We start from the raw sequence: 23,452 nt of genomic DNA, 5'->3' as shown, positions 1-23,452 counted from the left end.
CAGTTGTGAGGTTGTTATGGTGACGGATGACCTGACTACACAAAAACATGTGGCTTTAGGCATTTGCATTGGCCCTATTTGTTTACCCAGGCTGTACTTTTATTTAAAAAAAAAAAATGTTGTTTTTTTTTATTATTTCTTATCAAGCATAGAGGAGCTTTTGAAAGCGCTACAGTGAACTAGCCCGAACAGGGCGTGTATGTTTGTGTGCGTGTATGCCAGCTGATGTCGTGCGTGTGTGTGTCTCTTGTGTTTTTCCAACAGGCATCATCCTCAACCAACCGCATCCTGGACAACCAGACAGTTGGAGAGCTGAAGGCTGAGATTGTCTCTTTGAAGGGCTTACTGCTCAGCAGGTAACAAAGTTATCCGGGGCCCTGTCACATGAAACAGCCCGGGCGTGCGAGTGCGCGTGCGTGCGTTGAAAGGCTTAGGACTTAGTATTTCAAGTCCATTTGAACTGCCGTGTTTACACGGACGCTAGCATTTCCTTAATAACCGGAATAAAAATGACAGAATGCCTTAAACACGCGTGTCTCGGCCTATCCGAATTTTCGTCCCGATTGAGAAGGACGTTGTAAACCTTGTGATAATCCGCTCAATAGCTTAATATTAGCACCTAATACCTTAGTCAACGCTTGATCCGATTGGTCGGAGTAAATACATTCTTTCCATCTCTTAACACCTGATATTGAAATACATTTTGACCTCCGTTTTTTACCATGTTAATGCAATACACAAATAAGGATTCATATGTTTTTAATAAATGTGTTGGAGGGGAAAAAAAAAAAAAAAAAAAAAAAAAGCCGAGCTGTTTTGGCATAGTTCCCCCCGGGAAGCACGTGAACGTACTTACAAAACTGGGCAAGTTTTTTTTATTCAGGGAATAGTTGCAGCGTTTTTCCCCGCAGTCATCAAGTGATTGAGTCATCACAGACCGTGCCGAACGAGACTCGCCTCGGCTGAAGAAGGGTATGATAGTATTTAAAAGCGCCGGAAAAAGCGTGCTGTTGTTTAAATCACAGAAACAAGTGTACACTTACAAAACAACCGACATGCAATTGTGTTTGCAGACTCACTTCTGTATACATGCTGCGGGTTTGTGCAGAAATACATAAACAAAAGAACACATAATGTCACCGTGGCCTTGAAAATTGCACACTTGATTGCACCGTTTCTTTTACTTTGCAACTTGTGCCTTGACCAATTAGCATACTGCACTCATCAGCTAGTCTTCTGTGTTTTAAGGCTTTTACTGGTATGGTAACCACATGTGTGCGCAGTTCCCATTTTATTACTACTACACAATGAATGAATATAAATAAGATAAATGGCTTACTAAAACTGAAAATACTTTTTTTTTTTTTTTACTGTAAAATCAGATTTTCCATCTGTGCTAATTAAGAGGTGTGAGAGCTTTTGCGTCACTGCTCTTACCGCATACTGAGAAACGTCTCCTCCTTCTTACCAACTCAGGCCCGTTGGCACGTGTGATCTTTTATCATCATCTATAACGGAGCCTGAAGTAAGGCTGTACGTCAGAAATATCTAGCTGCGCCTGTTTTGTTCAACTCATCCGTTCTAATTAGCGATAATCCCTTTGTCATTTGCTTTCTTGACTTCATCCTGACTCTCGCAATGAGTTTTCTGGCAAAGGCTCGAATCGCAGAATAAAAGCTCCGTATCGCCATCTGTTTCCAGACTGCTTCCCTTTCCTGTTCAAATGATCCACATCATCTCCAAACTGTTCTTTTTTTTTTCTTTTTTTTTCTTTTTTCTAATTTATTTAAGCACCAAGAAGTGCTGAACCCGTTCAACGTTGTCTTTTTGATCTTAAAATCTGCAGTGGGTGTAATTAAAAGAAGAAATCTTAGAGCATCTTTACCAGGTGTGGTGAACATCTGGCCGTTTGGGGGGAGAAAACATCGTTTTCTCTGCTGTAATTATGAGAATTACATCGGGTGCTTAGCGCCCTGCTCAATGCTAAACTATGAACTGACGCTGCGTCACGTTCTTAGTCAACAACTGACTTTTGAAGCTACATATAGTTTTGTGGTTGCTGTCTGTCCAATTGTGGCTGATTGCACCGTGGGAACAGTCTTTTCACACATTTTGGTGACAGAGAACGTATTTGATGAAGTTGTGCTCTTGTTTGCCAACCCCCTACACCCCCAAACCCCCCCCCCACCCCCCCACCCCCCCCCACCCCACCCCACCCCATCCCACCCCCCATCCGCAGGAGACAATTCCCATCTACTCCTACTATTCCCAAGATTCCCTCGTGGCAGATCCCCCTGAAGCCGCCTTCCGCCGCCAACTCGCCGCCCGTCAACCACGCCAACAGCAGCAGCGACATCTCCCCCGTCAGTAACGAGTCCGCCAACTCCTCCCCCATCAAGGACGGACACCACAGCCCCCAGGACGCGCTGGGCGGGCCCGACGGAGCCCTCGGTATCAACGGAGATGCCTTGACTATTGGCCTGGGCGCAACCCTGCCTCTGGACCAGGTCCGCATGGAGGTGCAGGGGGAGGAGGAGAAGAAGGAGGAGGAGGAGGACGACGACGACGTCAGCCATGTGGAAGAGGAGGAGGAGGAGGAGGAGGAGGAGGGTCTAAGCATCCAGACAGAGGATCGGCGAGGCGGCGATGGACAGATTAATGAACAGGTGGACAAACTGAGGCGTCCCGAGGGTGCCAGCAACGAGAGCGAGGTTGATTAGACGACAGCGGAAAGCACACAAACACCCTCCAAAACACCACTACTCATCTCTGCTGACAGCTTTGTTTCTCGTGTCTGCTCACACAAACACACACTTTCTTTTTTTTTTCTTTTTAGTTGTTTTTTTTTTATCGTTTAAATGCAATCTTCTCTGTCTGTTTCCATTTGTTTCAAGTAACATCTCAGTGTTGAGCAGAGTGAGGAGTCGGCGTGGGCGTAGGAGCTGACAAATATTGCGTCTAGTGACGCGCCGCTTACCACCACTAGCATTTGATCGCGCATCCAGAAGACAGAATGCCAACGCGAGCGCCGCACTGTGACGTCCGCTCCGTGAGGAGAAGTGACGTCACGCATCTGCCCCCGTGCGCGCCGTTAACCTTGCGCGACTTCCTGCTTTTAATTTCCATGATTTGATCTGATAATTCACAGCTATGCCTTAGTGTCCTTGTAATTTAACTAAGGCTCCCGTTCAGACCAAAGAGGCGGGGGCTGCTGCACGGAGTATCTCCGCTCTACAGCAGGTCAGGAATCATATGTCGGTTCTTTAATCTCAAAGTTAACCGTGAGCTTCCAGTGGCGCATTAGCAGAGTTTGTCTCCCTGTTGATGGCAATAGGAGAGGACAAGCTCTTCCAGGGCCGGAGCTTTTAGCCTCTTTTATGTGTCCTTTTGCATTGGTGTCAGTCTGTCAATAATTCACAAGGCCAGCAGGGTGGCATTTGGGTGAAATAAAAGCCCTGAAATTCGAGATTAGAATGTGATGACGGGCTTTGTTCCATGCTGGTGTCAGAGTGCTCATACGCTCAGAGGAGGGGAAGATGAATGTTTTTTCCCCCCGCTTTCCTATTTCACTGAGGGCTGAATTGTGCATCTTTCGCGAGCGTGTTTGTGTGCGTGGCAGGCGAGAAAACCCAGACTGTCTGCTGAGCTGTATCTGCAGTCTCCAGCAGGGCAGCTGATTTGGTTTGTGAAGTATGTTAATAATCAAATGATCAACAAATAACAGATGTATTAGTTCATGCAGCTTGAAATGTCAAGGAGGCTAAAAGCGGAAATCTAATACAGAAAGCCCAGTTGCATTGTATTATTTTCTGTGACAAACCCTCCGGTCCAAATTATGTAGGGCCTCCTACAGTGAGTAATCTTTACAGAAAACGGCGCCAATATTTTGTAATTAAGCTGCAGTAAGACAACAAGTGCTGCCACGGATGGAAGTTGCAGAACTTGTATCACTTTTCTCTCAGTGTGGAGGCGGATGGGGGAAGTTAAAAAAAAAAGAAAGAAAGAAAAAAAAAGAAAGAATTGCCCCGTGATTGAAAAAGAAAGTAATAAATGAATACTCGACTTATTGAATTACTCACTGTGTCTCGAGCTAACAAGAAGAGTCCATGAGTGAGAAGAAGGGATATCAGCTTGTGCCATTCCCACCTTCATCACATGGTCTGCACAGGAGCACAGAAAAGGTAGCGGGACGCTGCACATTTCAGAGACAGCCGTCCTGAACATACAGATTATGTTGAGCTGGAGAGATTAAGTTAAAAGTACAGAACGATGACACAACATTGCAGTATGCTGTAAAGTTTTTTTTTTTGATGTATTACAAAAGATTTTTTGTGGATAAATGACTTTTTGTTTGAAGGAGTGCGGAATATGCTTCATAGCCACCGTAGCCGCAGTGATTGTTCCCCTCTGTAACCGATGTCTGAATTCCAGCTTTAATAAATAAGGTTTATCTCAAAGAGGAATTTCTGCTATATTTATTTTTAAACTGTCGACATGTAGACTATACCCTATTCCTGTGTGCGCTTATCAAATGACAATCCTAGTCTTGCTTGGGTTTTCACCTTTATATTATAAAATTGCTATTAAACACAAATTACACTGTAGTCGTCCTTTACGTGTTTTTTTTTTTTTTTTTTAATTTTTTAGTTATTTTTATTTTGAGATGTATGCTTTTGAGATGAGGGAAGATTTTCTGTAACATTTAAACTTCATTGTGTTTGGGTAAAAATAGTTTGGTAATAATAAAATCAAACAGCGTGAAACTTTATTCTGTAAATTTTCATTGTTCATATCAAGTGATCCAAAGACGGGCAAATACCATTGTCACTCATACGCCAAATCGTCTGTTTAACCATTGTGGGTTTTTTTTCGCTTCCTCCTCAAACCCTCCGTGATGCATTTGTAAGATACAGATGAGAATACTGCAGTGTGTGTGTGTGTGTGTGTGTGTGTGTGTGTGTGTGTGTGTGTGTGTGTGTGTGTGTGTGTGTGTGTGTGTGTGTGTGTGTGTGTGTGTGTGTGTGTGTGTGTACTGTATGCACAATCATGAAATCACTCGACTGAATTTTCAGAAAGCATGACAAGGCAGGGACTTTCAGGCCTCTTTCAGTTTTCTCTCTGGAAATGAGGGATGTGGTTACATTAAATAGGTGAGAGTTTGTTTATTTCTGTAGGCGGATTATGAGCACCTGTCTTTTGCTTTCCGCAAACGAGAGTGTTGCTTTCTAAAGCAGATTTCATCAGATTTCAAAGAAGACTAACTGAAATTAGTTAAATTTAATTCATTTTTTTTCTTTTTTTTTTTTATATGTATATAGAAAGAGCGGTATCTTTGCCATGCTGAACAGTTAGTTTGGTGGGGTTTACGAGAATATATCGGCAAACATTTAATATAGTATTCATACATATGTTTTAATTATTTAAATATTAGCTTAAGAGTGAAGTCTTCATGTCTATGTAGGACAAACCAAACCCTGGCTCCAGAGATGATTTTTTTATTATTTTATTTTTCCCCCCCACAACGAAGTGTTGCCCACTGTACACTCTCCTTCGTGCCTGGAACAGGAGGGGATTTTCGCCACCGCATCCCACGCACTGTTCCTTTAACAACTTCTTCTCACCGAGAGAGGGTCAAAAAATAAATCTATTCTATCTGAGTGGTTCTCTGGTTTAGCTTGACATTTTCAGACTTGTCAATTCCAGCTAAACTTAGTGCCTGTTAAGACAAGTGTGCTTGTCATCCTAACAGTACAGCTAAGTATACAAAGTAGTGTAGTAATGCTATACACCGGTCAGGCATAACATTATGACAACTGACAGGAGAAGTAAATAACATTGACCATCTTGTGACAATACAATGTTCTTCTGGGAAACTTTTGGACCTGGCATTCATGTGGATGTTACGAAGACGTGCCCAACACAGTTAGACCAGACCAGACCAGGCACCCCTCCCCCACCTCACAGCAGTGACACTCCTTGGTGGCAGCAGGGCGCAGCCTGACACAGACACACAAAACAACATGAAAAACAGCACAAGGTGTTGACCTGGCCTCCAAATTCACTAGATCCCAAACTGATCAAGTATCAGAGGCCCTCAGAAGGCCCATGTCTATTCTCTGATGAGTCTCAACTGTCTTGGAGGCACAAGGGAAACCTAGAATCTAATGAGTAAAAATGTCACATGTTAATGCCTAATCTAATATGTATGGATATCTAAGCGTTTCCATGTTTTGACTCACAGAGTTTTTTTTGTACTCCGCATTCTGAATCAGTGTTAAAACCCAACGCAGACATTGCCCACGTGTCGCCCATCGGTTCGAGCGTGTTAAGGAAGTAACTGCTTATGTGGGATTGAGCCACTGGCCGATTGTGAGAGTTTGCGCTCCCCAAGACTTGCAATCAGACTTTGGTGTGTGATATTCTTCTATATGTGAGCTTTAGGATGTTCCCATGTGACCTCGATGATCTATGACATCTTTGTGTAGTGGGTAAAATTTCAGGGAACGCTTCTTTGAATCTTAGTTCCAGTCCTTTCTTTCGATCTTTTAAACAGGTGCAGGTTGGTTTACTGATGAATCCTTCCCGGCGCCAACATCACAGATCAAATTATTGCCACGATTTGTTTTCTTAATGTGTACTTATTTATGGCTGGGCCGAAAAAGCCAATTTTCCCCCATACGGGGCCTTCTCAATATTGCCATACATTATCAAGTGTATGAATTTAATTTATCAAGGTCTAAATGATCAATAGTATTTCACATATTGATGAGGTGTATAAACTTCTCCGGGGTTCGATACCACATCCCTTTGTAATCCATTAACCTCTCCCTGGAGTTCAGACCAACCTTAGATTTATAGGGACCTCCAGTAATAAATCCACTTGTACATCATTTAGTGTCTTGGGGGATTTGCAGCACGTTCCTCGCCCAGAAAGCGTCGTTCCATCCCACCCTCGTGTCCTCATCTACATTTTCGGACTCTCAACAACAATAACCTCTGCAGTTTGCATACCCTTTCAGAAACCTTGTGCCTATTTAAATAGATTTCCTGGTTAGAGCCGGCGTATTAGCTGGTAACCAACGCGTTTGAGTGTGGTAATGCAGTGAGGGATTGTTTGTCCAAAGCAACACCTTGGTTTTGACACCATTTGGCTCCCCGGTTGGGAGCCTTAACCTCATCAATCTTGCTGCTAAACGGAGAGCACTCAATAGGATAGTGTATCGACGCGCTCTGAACTCCATTGTTCACTGGAACTGAGCACTCAGCAGGTTAGAGGGCTGAGTGTCTCCTTGGATCAATGCAAGAGTTGTTAGCCCATAGCAGCAGCAGCAGCAGGAGAGGAGGCTCTGTCTGCACCATACACACACATCATCTCTACTCATTTTAAACTTGAGGCCTTGCATGTTGATCCTGGCCCTGGTTTTCTTTTGCGATACGTGGATCCAATTCTTCAAGCGGACAAGCTCCTCCCAACTTCTATACGTCTGCATGTATCAAGGGGAAGTGTGTCGCTATTTGCATAGGAAAGGTCACAGACAATGTAGGACAAGGAGGCCTTCCTTCTTCCCTGTCAGATAAGATAGGAGTTGTGTGTATCTGATGTAATGTCTCGTGTGTGTGACCCGGCCTGTGGAACACCACCGGTTGCAACACACCTTTGGAAATACTTCTCAGAAAACCAACGTTTCTGCTGAACTTATCAACGCCTGCAGCAGAGGATCTCAACATTCCTTGGAGATGATTTTATCAACGTGTTGCTTTTTAGTTTCTTTTGTGTGTTCCAACTTGCACTTTGTAGCTTCTACCGCACAGGCAGAGGAGCTCCTGGAAAGGCGTTGTCAGTGAGTAGGTGCTGATCCGTCAACCGCTTGTGCACTGGTGTGAAATTTATTTGCAGATCGTGAATCCTAATAAACTGGTTTATCAAGTTCTGTTTTATCTAGTGCCTCCAGTAAAACAATCATCTAATGCAGATGTCCTCAACGTTTTTCAGGCCAACGATCCCCAAACTGATGTAGATGTTAAGTATGTTAAGTAGGGACCACCTACCTACTATATGTGTTCTATTTTAAACTCGGCCTAGTGCTATTGATAAATATACATTATTATTATTATTACCATTTTGCATTCAATACTAAGCTATCCCATATCCCTTTACTAAAATATGTTGGATTTGTGTTTATGTGTATTTAAAGAAATTAAAAACTATATATATAAAAAATGTCTAATCAACCAAAGATCTTACGACTCCCCTCTGCAGTGCCTCCACGGAAACCCTGCTGAAGACCTATGATCTTGTGGATTGGCACAAATTCTCGAAGTGCAAGGTTTCTGGATGATGCATCTTTTTGTGATCCCCATGTGAAATGTCTGAATAACTCTTGGGTGGATTGTGGTGAGTGATTCATATTCCCCTGCAGATGTATTCATGCAGATGTATTCATGAATGACCTCTGACCAATTACGACAACTGGCATTCCCACCCTACTCAGTTATACTTAAAGACTTCAGTTCCAGCATGGTAACGGCTACATCTGCTAGACATGTTAGCATTAGCATTTAGCACACAGAGATTCTAGCCTGGCTGTAGAGACTCTCGGTCTTGCTTAAAATATTAATGGTCTTCACATTCTACGCAGGGTTATCATTTAATGGTTTTCCCCCGACCGATGCATTTCCTCAATGGTGTTCCAGCAGTGAAAGTAAGGAAGCATGGGTCACCTCCAAAAGCTCTCTGCGGCTGTCTCTCTAAAAGCAGCTTACCAGCTCTGAGCAGCCGCTGAACACGGGCTCCTTCCTGGTGAAAATGAGAACATTTGACAAGCCAAGGTCACCAGGGGGCTTTGCCTGTATAAGGCTTCAATCGCAGGCCCCAGCGAACACTGCAAAGTCATAAAGCACTTTGTCATCACTCGCTATATAAACTCTCAACAATCAAGTGGGATCACATTCCCTCCCTCCCACTCTGTGTGGCCTGTGTCACTTGATTTTCTCCTGGCGCTGTTTCAAATCCAAATGGAGTGCGTAGATACTGGAAAGCTGTCATGTGGAAGGCTGTGGGGCCTCTTTTGAACCTGAGGGAAAGCTTTACTCACCTTACTGACAGGTAAAAGGAAGGCGCCGGTAAGGAGCAATGAGGGGAAACAGCAGCGGGCTGTGAAAAACAAGGAGCCGGGTATTGGCTGGCAGTATTTATGAATGGTCCAATAATGAGCCATCAGGAGCGTGGTGGCCATGAGAACACAAGGGGAGACAAGAGGTAGAAAAAAAAAAAATAAATAAATAAAAAAGGACGAATGCCCTTGTCCTGCGCTGGTGGAGAGATTGAATTATCTAAGGAAGGCCTGTCAGCCTGCTGAGGGACCGCGGCTGCAGGCGGCGCAGGGGCAACAGGTGCGCCGCTTGCCAGCATTTGTGCAAATTAGACTAATCACAGGGCCTGACTGTGGAACACCTGAAGCATGCTAGTGGCCAGGCAGGCAGGAGGAGGAGGAGGGGAGGGGGAGAAAATAAAGGGGGAGAATCAAATACTGTTTTCTTTATAGCTTTGTGCATTCACAATGAGCCTCGTGTTCAGCTAGCACAGCTACTTCCTACAGTCTTTCTCTTAGCAGCTGCACATAAGTCTATAGCCATGATGCTACACACACACATTCACAGTGGTGCATGTGTGAAATCCATTTTGACACTGAAATGTATTTAGAGGACAGAATGTAAAGATTACAGACCACGTTTGCCACCGTAGCTTAGCCTTTAGCATGCTAACTGCAGCGCAAATTAGGCTAATCCACAAATTCTGTCCTTCCGTGAGCGAGGCACATTTTCAGTTTGCAAGTTCTTAGGCCAAAAAGAAGGGATTGATTGAGACAAGGAAAAGAAGTTAAATCATTTGACCTCGCTTCTGACTTCTTAACTGTCATAACAGTGAAGGTTTATGTCTTACTTCAGTTTGCTTAGTGACCTTGTAGATGATGAAACCCTGCAGTTATAAATTTAAAAAAAAAAAAGATCTTTCAAAAAACGTAATGTATTTCCCAAAGAACTCGTAGTCTATTTAACGTTAGATTTTTCTTAAATTCTCTGTCCAGATCTAATGTTTTCTCTCTGATTTGTGGGTTTTCACGGTTTTAAATCCCCGAACCTTTAGACTCCAATTAATCCTGCATTTCACAGAAGCCAGGGGCCTGTAGCTTCCCAGCTGTGGCTGTCGAATCATTTCTCTCGCAGCGCCCCGGCTGTCCACAGGGCCGAACTTGCAGCCACCATGTGACACGTGTGAGTATTGATGGGTAAAGCAGGACGCTCTGTGAAAAAGGGGGACGGCTGTGCATTCACCGACCTTGTCCTCCAAAATTGGCATGGATTGTCACAGCGAAATACAATCCACATTTTCATGCCCTTAGAGGGGAGGAGAGCGAGTGAAAAAAAGTAATCCCAAAATCCCTCAGTGGACGCCCAATGTCTTGTTTTGGAGGGTCTGCGGTACTCAGAATTCTTCTGGTAACAGAAACCCAAAGTGACTGATGGACGTTTTCTATTATTAGCATCGGCAGAATCTTCCCAACCTTTGCTTCTTCCATGCTGCAAATATCACATTGCTGATGTATTCCATATTAAATTACTGAGTTTTAACTGAGCGGGGCTGTGCAGTGTCTGTTATCAACAACCATAATGTGGAAGATTAGCACACACATGATGCCCACCTGTTGCCCAGCTCTGTTTTATGAAGGTCACAGCTGCGATACTGAAACCGGTCTTTTTAAAGGCTCTCGGGACGTGGTTGTTCATATGGAGCCGGAGATATTGAAGAGTCATTCAACAGAAATAAAGCTGATAGTAAGGCTTTAATTTTAAATGTATGGCAGCGGTGGGGCCGGAGCGTCCCCAGCCACTCACAAGACAGACCTCCCAAACTTTTACTATGGAACTGATAGACCACATGCTCCGTTCAGTCATCATTCAAGTTGAGACGGATCCCCAGACAAGTCACTAGGAGTTGCATATTTCCCATTTTCTTGAAGCAAATATACTAAATAATCCCTTTAAACTAAGGTTGGGTAATCATTATAAAACAACTAAAACTAATGTCCAGGCCTGTGAGAGAGAGGAGTATTATTAATTAACCACAGCTAACTGAATTAATGCGTCCTAAGGCGATCAGTAACAATCTGCCCTCTTACCAGGTTAGTGTCTGCGAGAGCTAAAAACATCGCTAATGCTCATCTCTGACTTTCATGAGTGTTTTCCTACATTAATGATGAGAGTTAAGTAGCATTAAATACACAACACACTAATGGCCCAGTCCATTTACAGGCATTTGAGGGTCGTTTACTCTTTATTTCAGTAACTGTCTTGTTCTCTTATGAGTCACAGATTACCACAACATTGTGTGTTTTAGTTCAGCGTCTGTAACCAAAACTTCGTCTTTTCCTTTTTTCTTTCTTTCAGTTTGAGCGGTAACTGCTTTTCGTCAAATGTGAGAAATGACTGATACTTCCTTGACCCGCGACCGTAAATTTGGTGCCACGTCGCTGAGCGGCTCAGAGCGAGAGCACTTTATTAAGGCCGATTGATGCAGGTGCAAAACACGCGGTCGGTGTATCCAGCGTTTCTTGTATTTACAAGCAGACCAACCACTTTGTGCCGCTTCGTCGCCATTTTCTCCTGCTTGAAATTACAGCTGAAAGGCTTTCAGACAAAAAAAAATAAATAAATAAATAACGGGCCACCACGTGGCGCTGGTGCCAGAGCGGAGCGGTTTTTACGGCTCTGTCGAGCGCTTGTCTGTTCTGTGTTCCAGCCGACGTCGCAGAGCAGAAACACCATGTTGGACCATTCCAGCTTATTGTCAGCCAATATGCCAGGCTTTTTCCCTGAAAGAAAATGATCCCATTCCCCTCGGACTCACGTCAAATTAAGCAAATTTACAGCTTAGCACTTAAGAACTTCTCCGTTTGCCAAGAAAGCAGCAGCAGCAGCGGCGGTGGCGGCGGGCCTCGGTTGCCAGTTAGCGGTGCCGCGCTGTGGCAGCTGAAGTGGAATGAGAATTACTCTGGCTTTTGAGAGAGCGCCGGTCCATTTGACTTTTCTTTTTTTTTTCTTTTTTTTTGCTGCAAGCTCTCTCCATTTGAATCAGACTTATAAAGTGATGAAACACTCCCACTCAGCTCTGGAGACCTCTGGTCCAGAGGCTGAAGCAAACTACTTGAAGGGTAATGGGCACGTGGCCACGAGCCAGCGTGGATCAACCGCTTTATGCACTTGTTTCTGGTCGCTGTCCGCTACTAGTTGTTTGTTCTGCCAGCAAAGTTGTGTTTAACTCTGGGGGATGATGACTAATCTACGGCAATGGGCAAACCTGAAGCAAAGTAAAACAAATAGAACACAATGTTTGGTATTTCTCGGTAAACATTTATGTAACTGTGCTGCCCGGAGGCTCATTTTTCACAAGCTGTTTAAAGGGTCTCAATGCTAATCTTTCCATTGGATTCTGTTTGTGTTTGTGAGATGACAACTGCATGTTTACCAAATAGCATCTCCAATGTAACATTACACCCACCGCCTCTCCCCGCCCCCTCTTTGTGAAAATGTGTTCACGTCAAACAGAGCTCACAGAAATATGGGAACTGCATACGTTCCCAGCCTGGCGGAGAAACAAGTTTCATTTTGGGCAAAGACGAGAACGTGCAGCTTGTTATTTAGCGTAAAGCATCAGCTAATATATAAAATGCACTAAAAATGCGCTCATCTAAATGGCTTATATTATTAACCTATCAGGAAACTTAAATGAAAGGTTGTTGCGTTCCCTTAAGAAAAGCGTAGCAGCTGTCTATCTTTATACCGAAAGTATTTCTTTCTGTTGTCATGCCCGACATTGAAGCCCTGCCCTTAAGCAAACCCTGACCTCACAGTCAGAATACAAAGAAAAGGCATGAAGCTTTTCAAAGGAAACGTGAAAAATTATCAGGTTCATTACCGTGACAATCTGATCTGCAGTTCCTGGGTGGTTTGCTCGACTTTTTGTGTGAACCGGCCGGAGGTGAATCAAGTTTTTCTGGTTTTTGAGGTTAATAACATACCTCCTGTTGTTTGTTTTCAGTAACTGAATGTTCCGGCAAAACTGTGAGAAAAGAATGTTTTGCTGTCTGTACATCCTTCCAGAGGAAAAAATGTGGTGAAAGACAAAGATTTCGAGATACGCCGCCCTGTAAAGAACATGAGCCGTGTTTATGGAAAAAAAAAAAAAAATTAAAAATGCTACCAGGCCAGAAACAAAACGCACAGGTGTGGCACAAACGTCTGATTCAGATCTGCTGAGCGCATCGAAAAGCAGATCTATGCATCAGGCAGAGTGTAAACTCCTGAAAGGATAATTATGTATCTGTTAAGACGTGAACGCATGGAAGCAGCACCGGGGGTTGCTCTGCTGAAAAGCTTAACAGCAACCTACTTCTTTTGGTGTGGCTGGATGTAAATGTGGAAAGTGGGATGGAAATCTCAGTTTTTGGAGATCTTTGCGGACCAGCGTTGGTGTTTGATGTCTGAAATTATCTCATGTTACAGCTCAGATTTTCCTATGAGTGACTTTAATAGTGATTCTTCCACAGACATGGAAATTCTGGCTGCTGACCTTAAATGCAACATTTTCCACATTGTGGTAGAAATCCTCGTTGCTATTTTACGTTCAGTATTTTTGCCCGAAGACATGCGATTTGCCGCGTCTTATTGGACTTTGATCCACAATCATAGACGGGCGACAGCACCACAATCCTCGGTCGCACGCATCCAGGAGGAAGAGCGGCGTATCTAAACAGAGCCACATAAGGCAAAGCCACATGTTTCTTAGACCCTGCTTCCAATAAGGTCTTGTTAATGGTAAATTGGATGAGTGTGTGTCCAATTCTCCATTTCCTCAGAGGTGTCTCAGCAGCAACAGCTGCTACCAATGGCGATGCGGCTTTTTCCACACAGCCCCCTTTTCTGCACCGAGGTCTTTCTAAAATAGTCTCATACACATGCAAAAATAGATAAATGAACATCTATTGCAAAGGGCAGCGGTTTTAAAGAGGGGTCTTCCCGGGGCAGAGTGCTGAAAGGGACGAGGGAAACATCTCATCCTAAAAACGTGAACTATAAATGGGCCAATGAAGCAGTAAAATGAGTGGCGCAGGCATGTCATATATACGCGATACGTGATACATTGCATACTTGCGCGGCCTATCAGCTACACGCCGTTCTTATGGCAGAGAGGTGCAGAAAGGTTTCTCCCCTTGCGCCCAGAGTCTCCTTTCGTCGTACTAAGCGGGGGCAGCTTTGAAGCTCGGTCGTGAAAACTTTTCTTGCCACGTTCATGGCACACTTAATCAGTATGTATGGGCTAGAAATCGACTGGTGGAGCTGGTGATCACTCACAGTCTAAATCAGGCTGCTGTTAAGCTCAAGAGATGTGAGTCATATTGGGTATGTTGTAATTTTGTGTAGCGTTCTTCATGAACAGCACGCTCACAGGATGCCGCCATGCAGTATTTCAATGTGTTTAAAGCTTGTATGTCATTACTAAACATGAACAGCTAGCACAGTGTAGAACAATCACTTTCCTTACCAGGTTCAGACTATATAATAATACAAAGCATAACAATATCCCAATAACAAAGAACAACTCTACACCACTAAACTGGCAAAAAGATCCACAGAGAAAACTCCATGGACAACATTTCAAGCTAGAGGTGTCACAGACTCTTCTTGTGAACACGGTAGAGGCCAACACTGAAAACAACCTAAATGCTTGCATGACGGACCAACAGGAGCCGAGAAAACATTTCCATACAACACTGCAACAATCCGAAGCCAAGTGGCAGCCAGCCTTCACTGTCTGTCTGTTCTGTATCTCAGCCAAGCAAGACTTTATGACTCTATAATCACCTACTCTGACCCAGTGACTATTTTTTTTTTCCAGACCCAAGTATCATGTAGTCTGAGCTTGGCATGTCCTGTTTGGCCTTGGCTCCTTGGAGAAATGACACTGACCTTAGGCTACTGCCCTGGCTCTCAAGCTCACTCGGGAGTAAACCGCTTGGTGGCGTCACACCTTGCTAGCTTTTTCTGGAATACCCATTGTCTCTGCTGCAGTTCTTTATATTCCCGCTGTCATATGAGATGTGTGGTTCATCCGTTCACCCTGGTTGATTTCATAAAGTAAACGACCAGCTAGTTTGTTAGCATTCAACGGCTATAGATCCCATGATTGCTTTAGGAGTGGGGCAGTTGCTCGCAATTTGTAGTCCTAGTTTATCCAATGTGTCCTAGCATTGGCGGTAATAGCCAGACCCCTACTTTTCACTTGGATCGGCATGTTGAATGGGCGAACTCAACTAGCGACTGGATGTTCAGCTTGGAGTGCCAGTTCACAAGAAGAAAAACCCAAAGCAATACGAACAATCTGGGCATCATGATTCAATGCTCTTTCCAGCCTCCCAGTCAACAGTAGCTCTTCCTGTACAATACCAGAAGAGTTATTTCCTTTCATGCAGGTGCAGGACATATGTGATGAATGTGCTGGACGCCCGTTGGCTTTACGCTGTGTTAAAGTGAAACCTTTTGCCAGCACAGACTTTAACATACCCTGCCTTTGATTACACCAATGTTCATAGGGTTCAACCAGTTAGCACATAGCAAGGTTCACCATATATTATATATATGTTTTTTGTCAGTTTGATTTTAAATGGGCGGAACAAATGGTGCAGTGGATAGCACTGATGCCTCACAGCAAGAAGGTTCAGGTCTGGGTGGAGTTTGCACGGTGTCCCTGTGTCTGGTGGGTTTTCTCTGGGTACTCCGGCTTGTCTGGGTACATGCTTGTTAGGTTGATTGGTGATTCTAAATCGACTGTAGATGGTTATTTGTCTGTGTTGGCCCTGCGATAGACTGGTGACCTGTCCAGGGTGTACCCCGCCTCTAGCCCGCTTAGAGCTGGGATGGACTCCAACAAGCCCCGCGACCCTAGTGGGGATAAGCGACAGTAGAAGATGAAATGAGATGACGCTGATTAGGGCCTTTCTGTCTGAAGTTTGCATGTTCTCCATTTGTCTGCGTGGGATCTCTCCGGATATACTTCCTCCCACAATCCAAAGACGTGCTTGTTAGGTTAATTGCTGTGATTGTGAACGGTTGTCTGTCTCTCTTTGTGTTAAACCTGCGATAGACTGGAGCCCTGTCTCTCACCTCAGGACGACTGGGATAGGCTCCATTTTTCTCCATTTTCTTCTACTATGAATTAACCAGTGTGATCTGAATAACATCAGGTAGAACGAGCATCTAACCAGCCTTCTTCGATGGCGCGTGCCCCCACCCCCCTTTCCCCTCCCCCGAGGCTGTTTTATCAGAGCGAAGTGAACCAAACTGAAACGTGTTTTAGACTCACCTCGCCGAAGTATCTGTGCTCCTTCACGTCGGCGTCTCCGAATTAGACTCGGCTCCGCCACTCCGCCGAAAATTCAGTTATCTGAGGATTTGACACTTTTACCATCAGAAACTTTCACAATGCAGCGACGGTGAGAACAGACTCCATTACACACATTAACACCTTTTGTTCTGGTTGGCTCCATGTTGCGCCTAAGTTAATAGCTCTTCACAAAATGGATACGAATTCTTGCTTATACCAAGCCCTCGCATTTTAGTTGTCTTCGTAGATCCGTAGTTTAACATACCCTTTGTTATGTTAATGTATTTTATTAGAGTGGATCCTCTTGTGTAAATACTTTAAACCTTTAATTGTTTGGCACATTTCTCCTCCCATTGAACCCCCATTCGCACCCAGTGCTTGGTACTTGCTTGTGTAAATGAGTCATTGGGACTGTGAAACTCCTTGAGGACCAATAGGTAGAAAAGTGCTATACAGACTCAAGACCATTTAATCTCTGCATTTTTATGATTTAGTCCTTGTTACATTGCCCCAGAATTCCTATTTGTCTTTATTTCTGTTCATCCTTTTTATTTTTGTTGTCGCACCGACTGACCGGCCGCACAGACATTATTATAGTTTAATCTCATCTCATGTGATCACTCTTTCTGGCTCCGTGGCCGGCGCATTTTTTTTTTTTTCTTCTTTCCGAAGCTCTTCCAGCTCTCCCTCCCTGTCTATTACTGCAGGATTCGGGAACAGGCAGGCGGAGAGTCCAGGGCGGGCGAATCTCCATAAATCCTTCCACAGTTGCTACCCTCTTCAGACTCCACTGTACAGTATCTGTCTTCATCTAAGAGCGCGCAGGCCCAGCCACCTGCTTTTCCTCTGTTCTCCCTCTCCCTCCACGCTTTGTGAACTTAATAAAAGCTGCCATTAAGCAGCGCTTCATCTGTTTGGGCCCTAATCTGCCTTATAGGCATCATGTGACCACATATGCAGTGCACACCTGTCGTGTATGTATGTTCCCAGCCTCAACTGTTGCCTCTCCACAGTGCTCGCACTCTCACTCAACCTGTTCCTGGCACATCAACCAACTGCATGTCAGCCTTGGCTGGCGCACACACATACCCACCGCAAACACACACACACACACACACACGCGCAGTTGGCGTTCATAAAATGTACGACTCTAAGGTGTTTTGTGAAGAGCCAGGAGGTATGCATCCGCTGAAAGACAGTGAAAACGAGCCTAAAGTTATTCAGTACGTTTTTATTTCACTGAGTGAAAAGCTCAATCTTTGCATAAGACATGCAGAAACAGAAGAAAAAAACATAAATATAGCACAATGAAGATGAACAGCACTGTATCCAAGTGGAAATAAGCAATATGACTAGAATAAATAGTAGCGCCGAGGGCAACAAATTCAAGTAGAGACTTCTTAAAAAATTGCTTCATTGTCTACTTTTCATAGAAAACGTCTCATAAATCGAGCCAAATTGAACACTAACGGGAGATGGCTTTTAGTCCAAAAGTGCAATATATTTTACAAAGTCTAAAATGTTGCGCCGTTTATCCGCTACTCCGCAGTAAGCAGCCGGCTTTCATATTCCATTTTTCCAGCAGTGGAAATACATCTCTGTTTATTTCCTCGCCACTTTTTTATACCATCCTTTTTACTCTGTTAATTAAAACAGCAAAATGATCTGTCGTTTCGGCAGCAGCCTATGCAGGATTTGGAGGTCGTTTCCGTCTGGTTTTTGTGTAATATAATTTTCATGTTTATTCTTTTTTTTTTTCTCCTCTCTCTCTCTGGTAGATTATATACAGGATACCAGCTGGCTGACAGATGGTGATGCCTTTACCCGTGTTTTTTTTTTTTTTTCTTTCCTTTTTTTTTTTTTATTAAAAAAACATCACAAGGAAGAGAAGGAGGAAGGACAGGAACAGCTGTAGACGAGGGGACAGACAGAGTCAGCACGCTGGCCGCTGGGTGACATGAGGGAGTGGGAGGAGAACCCAGCATGGCTCAAGGCAAAAAAAAAAAAAAAAAAGTAATAATAATAATAAATGTGCCCTGTTAACAGTGAGCAAGACACTGAGAGCCATCTTGTAGCAGTAGCAGGCCTCTAAATCTCCCTAATGGTCCTAGACTCCGATCTGGTTCTTGCACCAGAACGTCAAAGAGCGAACAAAATGGACGACCCCGACAACAAACATTGTCCTCTACCTGCGTGGGTGCAGATGTTTCGTGTTCTTCAAATTTTGCGGTTAAATTGGTTCCCAGTTGGATTTTTTCTTTTCTTTTCTTTTCTTTTTTTTTTTAAGCAGGAAAAAGACGCACAAGCTCACGAGGTTATGGTCTGAACTGGAGCTCTGAGCAGCTGGGACAAAACCACCAGTTTGTGTAGCGCGCACACACAGACACAGACACACACACACTTCAGTAGTATCGCCGCCATGGCCTTTCCCCTCCGCACGTGTCCAACAAAACGTCGCCATCAACCACGTATGCATGTGTATTGTCAATAATTATAGTTTCTTTATTTTCAACTTTTTACAAATCCTGCTATTTTACACCCGCACAGACGCACACGCACGCACACACACACAAACCGAATTCAAGTGCACATCGTCTCCCAGCCCCTACAGGTTATCTCAGCAAATGATGAGAGAACAAAAACAAATGTAGTAATGCCTCCGCTTTGCAGCGGAGTCCCGGGAGACAGTTCAGTCTGTGAACGAAGCATGCCCACAGCAAAGTAAATACACACCAAGAATTTTCACTTAATGAGGGAAAGGGAAAAACAGAACAAAAAAAAAACAAAACAAAAACAGCACACACGCAGAAATGACAATGAATTAAATGAGTCGATAAATAAAACAGAAACATCAATGAATGAATTCAAATCAGTGTATTTTAGTTTGAGCTTCTGACAGAGTTTGGAAAAAAGAGAAGTTGTTATTCTGCAAATAACGGAATCTGCCCCGCTGCTATAGTATGAACAACCACTGGGGGTAAAAACCTGGGGTAATTTAAAAAAAAAAAAAAAAAATGTCACGCACACAAGCAAACTATGATGAGGCTATTTGAATTTTTAACTTTTTATTATTCATTTCTCCTTTTTTACGGTTTTCTTTTTAAAGGAAGCTGTTCATCAAAGAGCATTTTGTTCATATATAGTTATTTTTTTACAGAGGAAAATACTGTACAACCTTTTTTTTTTTCTTTTTCTTCTCAAAACATTATCTGGAGGAATATCATCTACACACATTGTTATTCCTTATAATATGATCATTTACTTCCAATGCCAAGCTCAGGAGATAATTCATGATCAGTGTGTCCACTCCTCAGTCGTACATGTTCGCTCAATAAAAACCGGAGGGTGGTTTGACAGATTTTGAATTTTAGACCTACGGTCAGTGAGCACTGCTACAAACTTCTTGAGAATTAATTTAAATCACAGTCCGTCTTAGTGTTTCTCGTCGGGGCACCGTTTTCCTGGTGCGCCACATTTCCTTTTTTTCTTTTCTTTGTTTTTGTTTCTTTTTTTTTTCTCCTTTCAAACTGTCCAATCACAGAAGAAGCAAAAATAAAAACCAGTCTTTAAATAAATCACAGAACAACAGTTCTTTGTCACACTAACATCTATTTGTGCATTAAAGCAAAAGTGAACTAAAACAAACATCTTTAAAGCAAATTCCCTGTTAAAAGATATATATCATTCTTTTTGTTTATTTTTTTTTGTTTTTTTTTTCAGACGGTAAAAATGAACCTAAAAAGTGCAATAACACCCCTAGAAATTTCTCATTGGAAGGTCACATAAATATTAAATAAAAACCATTACAACAGGAGCTCAACCACAGCCATAGTGAATGGAAAATCAAAATGCCGTCGAGACATTTTCTTCGGTCTGTACATTTTTCGACATAAAACACTCCCTGACGCTTCCTCTGCCGAGCCGCCGTCGCTGCATTTGAGTGACTCATCATTTCCTCTGGTCAGTCTGACCGCACATCCCACGACCCCCCCCCCCATCCCCATCCCCATCCCCACCCCCACCCCCCTCTTCTTACCCACCCCCTTCAATCCCGACTCGCCGGCCGTTAATCACGACCTCGCCCGCTTACAGATCGATATGCTTCTGACTAACAACACAACAAAACGACATTTTAATGCAAATGGTAACAAAAATATTTTTAAATATACTCATGAGTTATCTATCATCGTCATCGTCATCATCATCATCGTAATCATCACGGTCAGCTATTATAAAAGTGCACTATCCACGCACGAACTTGATTCCTCCAACGGGGGCGAGGGGGTTAAATTACAAGGGCTAAGCTTGGTTTTTTTTTTTTCGGCGCTAGTTGAACATTTCTAGCGAGAATGTCTAAGAGAACTGTTGAGGAGGGCGGCTCGACGGACGCCCGACTGCAGCTGACACTGACCAAGCCGCCACTGGTCGACTCCACGTGTCATTGAGAACAAAGAAAAATACAGAGATGGGAACAAGCAAAACGTAACCCCCTTTTTTTTCTCTCTGTGTCTAATAATTATTAATAATAATAATAATAGTAATAATACAGAAAAAAGATCAAATGTTTCCCCTTAGTGATTCGTGTCCCTTTTTTTTTCTACGCATCCACGACCCTGCAGTTCATGTCGCCTGTGCCAGCAATTTCCTTTTGTATATCGTCGTTCACACACACACGCACACACGCGCGCGCACGCACACACACACTTACATATATAGTTATATAGAGAGATTTTGTTTTTGTTTTTCTAACGTGGTTTTTTTTTTTTTCACACACAAAAAAGTGAAAAAAATAAATTAAAGTCAAACATGCACGCACACAAAAAAGACTGATGTGTAGTAAAATGCTTTACATTGCTGCCCGGCGTGTAAAACAGGGCCTAACTCTTGTGTGTCTCTCCGTTCATATTTTTTTTTTTTTTTTTTTTTAATGCATAATTGAATTAATAATGTTGGTCATCTTGTAAACATCATAATAAATCATTTCGGGCCGTCATTTTCTCCGCGCTGTTGTTGTTTTTTGTTGTCATCTGAAGTCTCTAAACATGATAAATGAGGCCACTTTCATTTCTGTTGTTTCATAGTACACAGGGCTTTTCTCTGCAGTTCCTACAGTCACTGTTAGTTTAGTCTTTCTTTTTTTTTATTTTTTAAGGGTCAGCGTCTTGCTTTTCCAGTTGGGAAGAATCAGCGTGGTTAACGGAAGCATCGAAACTCTCGCCATTGTCCTTCTCGCCGTCGGGCTCTGCAGTCGAGTCATCGTTTGAGTCACTGTTGAGATCGTCCTCCGCCTCCTCCTCCTCCTCCTCCTCCTCGTCCTCCTCCTCTTCGTCCTCTTCCTCCGCGTGCGCCTCCTCCTCCGGCGACATGTCGTCCTCGGCCTCTCCGGACGTCCCCGTGGTGTCGTCCTGAGCCGCCGGCAGGCCCAGCGGGGCTGCGGGCTTGTGGGCCAGTCGCGCCGTGTTGTGGTGCATCTTCTTGCTGAGGTCCAGGGAGTCGCTGAGACCCAGGCCGGCCGCGTTCTTCAGGAAGAACAGGGAGCTGCTGGTGTCGGTGCCCAGGTTGAGGGAGCTGTCCAGGCTGATGGAGGATGGCGGGTACGAGTGGTTATAGTCAGAACTGATACCACCTGGTGCGTAGAGCATGGAGGGCGCGCTGCTGTTGATTTTGTGGGACAACCCGTGGAGGCCTCCGGGGGAGGAAGTAGAAAGACCCATGGAGGACGGAGGGATTGCCGACACGTTGCCCCCCAGGTGGTGAACCGCTTCCTGTTTTGGTGACACGGACGGCAGCTCGCCTCGCTCCTGCTTCTCGTGCTTCCTCTTGTGGGAATCCATCTGGGACATGCCCACCACCGTGTGCTTACACTCGGGGAAGGTGCAGTGGAAGTGTGAGCACTTGAGCTTATATTTGCAGTCAGGAACCTCGCAGTCAGCGCTGGAGCTGAACTGGCAGAAGCCGGCGGCGCTGATCACATCTTGCTTGCCGTGGTGCTTGCGGTGGGCGGTCACCTTGGTGCTGTCGGTGCAGCGGAAGCCGCAGCGCAGGCAGTGGAAGTGGGTGCTGTTGCCGGAAAACTGGCAGTCGGGGAAGTTGCAGTTGAGCGAGGACTTGAAGCGCTTGAAGTCGTCCAGGACCAGGTTGTCGACGCGGTCGTGGTGCTGCGCGTGCTTGTACATGTGGGTGCGGCCGCAGAACTTGTAGCCGCAGTTCTCGCGCGTGCAGTGGTAGTGGGTCACTTTCAGGGAAAACTGGCAACCCGAGTCCTTGCAGTTCTCGTAGAGGTCGTAGCGCCGGAAGCCCTCCAGCATCATGCCCTCGTCCAGCATTTTGCGCGACGACGCCGTCTTGCGTCGCTTCCCGAACGGCGACATGTCCTCGATGATCCAGAAGCGCTTCTTTGCGCCTGTGGCCGTGGGAATGGAGATGGTGTTGCCTGGAGGAGAAGGAAGGAAGGAAGGAGTCACATTAAAGAATAATCAGTTGGTTCATTAAGTAAAACCCACAAACTACAAGCAAATTACAGTCCTGGGTGAAACTAATGTTGAACCGTACTCAGCCCGAAGTGGTTCACAGCTGAGTAAGCACAGAGAGCCACAATTTTTTTTAATTCCTAATTCCCAGTATGATTAAAGGAGGGGGGGGGGGTGATAGATTGACTGTGGAACATGACACTTTTACAGGGTGTCTCCAGCCTCCAAACAGAGGCGGAGCTGTGAGTCTTAACCAAGCCTCTTATCTCCATGTTGTTTTACGAGGGGCACCCACCTTTTGCAACACCCTGGGGTCACTGCTAATGATGTGATCCCTGTTCTGCGAGACAGGAAGCAGTGGGCCTCGATAAAACTTGAGGCGTGATTAAAATAAGAGGCTGCTGATGCAGCCTTGTTAATGGAAGCTAAACAAGGCCCAGGCTTCGTGGAACAGGTGCCAAATTTACGGCTCCATCTCTAAACCCCAGTAATGCTAAAAGTGAAAGTACGCTCAAAGGTGTACGTTGTACGTGTTTTATTC

General features: G+C 44.3%; 2 protein-coding genes across 8 annotated transcripts in view; one reads left to right on the top strand and one right to left on the bottom strand.

Annotated features, from left to right (window-relative positions):
• Positions 1–4,768, top strand: part of pex14 (peroxisomal biogenesis factor 14) — a 44,533-nt gene extending 39,765 nt beyond the window's left edge. Inside the window, exons 8-9 of the mRNA XM_047597128.1 lie at positions 265–356; positions 2,240–4,768. Of these exons, the coding sequence (XP_047453084.1) occupies positions 265–356; positions 2,240–2,720 (573 nt within the window). The 3' untranslated portion in view covers positions 2,721–4,768. The remainder of the gene's footprint in view (positions 1–264; positions 357–2,239) is intronic.
• A 12,884-nt stretch (positions 4,769–17,652) lies between these two features.
• casz1 (castor zinc finger 1) overlaps positions 17,653–23,452 on the bottom strand; it is a 77,049-nt gene continuing 71,249 nt past the window's right edge. For all 7 annotated transcript variants that reach the window (XM_047583704.1, XM_047583669.1, XM_047583710.1 and 4 more), the window contains one exon: positions 17,653–22,874. In XM_047583704.1, the coding sequence (XP_047439660.1) occupies positions 21,589–22,874 (1,286 nt within the window). In that variant the 3' untranslated portion in view covers positions 17,653–21,588. The remainder of the gene's footprint in view (positions 22,875–23,452) is intronic.

The sequence above is a fragment of the Mugil cephalus genome, chromosome 1 (genome assembly GCF_022458985.1).
Source record: "Mugil cephalus isolate CIBA_MC_2020 chromosome 1, CIBA_Mcephalus_1.1, whole genome shotgun sequence".
Lineage (NCBI taxonomy): Eukaryota > Metazoa > Chordata > Actinopteri > Mugiliformes > Mugilidae > Mugil > Mugil cephalus.
Note: the sequence above shows the minus strand (reverse complement) of the source record. Positions and strands in the feature narration are given on the sequence as shown.